The sequence below is a fragment of the Opisthorchis viverrini genome (genome assembly GCF_000715545.1).
Source record: "Opisthorchis viverrini unplaced genomic scaffold opera_v5_241, whole genome shotgun sequence".
NCBI lineage: Eukaryota > Metazoa > Platyhelminthes > Trematoda > Opisthorchiida > Opisthorchiidae > Opisthorchis > Opisthorchis viverrini.
In genome coordinates, this window is record NW_008751893.1 from 634,371 (window position 1) to 638,014 (window position 3,644).

Below are 3,644 nucleotides of genomic sequence, written 5' to 3' on the forward strand. Positions count from 1 at the left end.
TCGTTGATACTGCCAGCGATTCCATCAACCGACTGTGGGACGCTCGACGCAGCCGGTGAAGCCAAAGATGTAGTTGATAGTCGCTCCATAAGTACTTTGATGAGTTGCAGTTGTTGCTCAAACATTACTTTGAGTTGTTCTGCCACCATCTTGCGTCGCCAAAGAAACAACAGTTACCAAAATGACTGAGTTTAGTGGCATGGACCTCCATACCTCGACAGCCTATCAGGACTAACACAAGTGCCAATATATTAACAGGAGGCTTCAAGAGAACCGTAGAACCTCACTTCCACAATGAATCATGGATTCAAACAGTTCCGACATCTCTTCTCTCCGCCACGATAAATCAGCTTCATCATCACTGACGTCAACACCAGATGACCACTGGTACATTACCGCCGTACGACCACGTCGGTTTATTTGAATAAAGCTTATAGAGAAAAAGTTGGGGCGGGGGAGGACAAAGGTTAAGCATACCATAGTCGTCCATCTGCAACACCCCTTCGGCGCCTAGCTGCCATGCCACCCAAAGGAAGAACGAACGATGGGATACTGCCAAGTTGCCCGAGCCTAGACAGGAGGAGCCGACGGGCACAGGTCAGGTTTAATCACGGACCTTCCGGTCGGTAAATTCGCGCTCTAACCAGTGAGCCATCTCTCATCACATCTCCGCTTGCACCACTCTTTGGACAAACAAAGATTCGCAATGCGAAAATCTTTGGTGCAACTTTCGTCGCTGAACACATTCGGCAATGGAAACCCTCGTTGCACAACTGAACATTAGTCCTCTGATCAGTTCGTTTATGATTCTCCATCAACAGACTACACGAGCTATGTCAAAGACCCGAAGGAGCCACATTTTCGCCCTTTTGAACAGGCGACGTCTCACAGCCATACAACAAGAAAGCCTGCACTTAAGCCCGACATTCACGTGTGAGAATGTGCCCGTTTGCCTGCATAGGTGTCGCAAATTAGCAACCTAAACTGATACAACTGCCGAGATGCGTAAAATGCTACAAGGTTGAGTACTCCTCACTGGATTATACATGGCGTATTTGGTGACGGCATGTCCGAAAGCGAGACCTTATACTTTGTGGGTGAAAAGTGTATGCCGAAGGACGGAATGACTTTGGTAAGTTCATCCAAGAACAGGAGCCTTTTCTCATCGAAGACGTGAACGAAGTCACCTAGATTTTCCTGATCGATAAGGTTTTTAACGACAGCTATGTGAACACCAGAATTCTGAAAAGCCAGCATTCGTCTCATTACCTCATCGATCACAAAGGTTAGTAGTAATGCAGATTAGACATCCTTGACGGAAAGCACTTTGTGTACAGGAACTTCTGGAGCTCTCAATATACCCTCACACGCTCAGACGCCCAAGAATACAAGGAGCTTATAATACTCCGAAACATCCGGAGATTAGTTGCTGAGCAGGCTTGTCCAAGAGAACAAACCTGTCAAATGAGTGGAATGCGTTTTGGAAATTCAGTAATAATATTATGGGTCTTTTATGCGAGTGGCATTGTTCTAGCACCTGGTGGAATGTGTAGACTTGGTCAACGCATACCCCAACAGACCAGAATCCATGTTGAAGTCCTGAAGTCATTATTACACGAACAAGCATAAGGCAACAAAGGAAAATTGGTGCTAACTGTCTCGTTACTAGTAGAGTCGAGCGGATCTCCCCGTGGTTATCGCACTCAATAGGTACTCCTTTTTCAATATGAACATTATCACCGCCTCTACCCAGTTGTCTCCATCTCCCAGATGCATGCAAACGGCGTAGACAAGCGACTGAAAGCCTCACCCTTTTCCATGTACAATGGAAGCGTAACGCTATCAGGACCAGGAGCTCGCTGACATGAAACAACATGTGAAAGATCATATGCAGTCATGAACCTCCGAAACCATAGGTGTAAGGGTAACTATCCAAAGCTCTATTCCGGTTCGAGGGCCTAACTGCGTGGCAGCAGGTGGCCACGAGAACTGTTGTCAAGAGTGCTTGGCCCTGCGGTCGAATTATCTTTCTTAACTGAGGATTGCAGAATCAATCTGACCCTTAATTGATTTGCTCACAGGTTTCCGGGAACCAAACCAGATTAAATCATCCCCATTCCCAAGTTTCTGGGTCCCTGCCATTTCACTGGCTTTAAGTCTTCATCAGGCTTCAAGGTCGGTGCGCACGCTCACTTTTGCTTGACGTTTGAGAATACATCGCGTTGGATTATGTTAAGGACATTCCCCCATATCACTATTACCATAACTTTTCGACTTTTCATTTTTGTGACTTATGAGGAGTTTATTGAAGACTCCGTAGGATTTTAATAATAAAAAAACTTAATTTGGTTTATTTGCGCTGTAACAGCGTTTTTAAGTGTTTGTTCCAGTCGCTCTCCGTCTTTGCGTACGGTGTGACGCTTTTTTGAAGCGTTGTTGGGTACCTTGGTACTCCCAAAGTACCATTCCCAACAAAGCAACCGCTAAAGGTGCACAACGTGTAGTAGCGCCCAAAAGCGAATATCACTATTACCACAACTTCTCGGTTCATTTTGTGACTTATGAGGAGTTCACTAAAGGCTACGAAGGATTTTAATAATAAATATAACTCTGAATTGGTTTATATGCACTGCAAAAGCGTTTTTAGGTGTTTGTTCCAGTCGCACTCCGTCTTCGTGTAAGGTTTAACGCTTTTTAGAATATAATCCCCGGCGACTTACACAGTCTCTACATGCATGTGAGGGGAGTGTTGTCTACACAAATCAGTGATAACTAAAGCACCATTCAGCGACTACGTATAACTATACAGTCGAAAATGGGGTACTTATCATGCAGGTCCAATTTGTATGTGACAAACTCACGATAAACTGTTTCTGATGCTGTGGTAATAGCATCAGCCCCCAAAAACATGTTTAAAACGCATGTACAACGCGTCAAACATAAAATATATGCGGCGACACCGACCAGGAACTCCGCCGCCTCCCGGATGCGGCATTGGCAACCGGCACCCGGCGGATCACAATTGACTGTTGGTTCCATGGTTTCGGCCAATCAGAGCTTGAGGACGTTGTGGTAATAGCATCAGCCCCCAAAAACATGTTTAAAACGCATGTACAACGCGTCAAACATAAAATATATGCGGCGACACCGACCAGGAACTCCGCCGCCTCCCGGATGCGGCATTGGCAACCGGCACCCGGCGGATCACAATTGACTGTTGGTTCCATGGTTTCGGCCAATCAGAGCTTGAGCCAGGCACGGATTCACGGATTGGTACACAGGAACGAGGCTTTAGCCCAAATTTCCTGGATCGGTTTTGTTCTTACGTTCAGCGGCTGTCGTTCGCCTGAAAAAAGGGTATAGCATTGCTCTTTATTTTCTCAGCGCAAGTGCCTGAAAAAAGGGTGTAGCATTGCTCTTTATTTTCTCAGCGCAAGGCAGTATGCTTGCTAGTGCGAGGGTTCGCATAAAAAAGTGCCTACTTGGGTTCTTAAAGGAGCGTGGACAACCGTCGGAGGAAGGTCAGTCCACGTAGTTACTACCCGAAATGAGAAACACTTTGAATATGTGCGTTCTGAGCTTGAAAATCCTCTTACCGGGTCCCCGTCGTTTTTGCTGGTTCAATGATGAAAAACTACTTGGCC

At 46.0% G+C, this 3,644-nt stretch overlaps 1 protein-coding gene across 1 annotated transcript in view; it reads right to left on the reverse strand.

The window, feature by feature from the left end:
- T265_08788 (hypothetical protein) overlaps positions 1-3,039 on the reverse strand; it is a gene marked incomplete at both ends in the record, with an annotated part of 26,225 nt that extends 23,186 nt beyond the window's left edge. The window contains one exon of the mRNA XM_009174688.1: positions 2,965-3,039. Within this exon, the coding sequence (XP_009172952.1) occupies positions 2,965-3,039 (75 nt within the window). The remainder of the gene's footprint in view (positions 1-2,964) is intronic.
- Between the last annotated feature and the right edge of the window lie 605 nt (positions 3,040-3,644).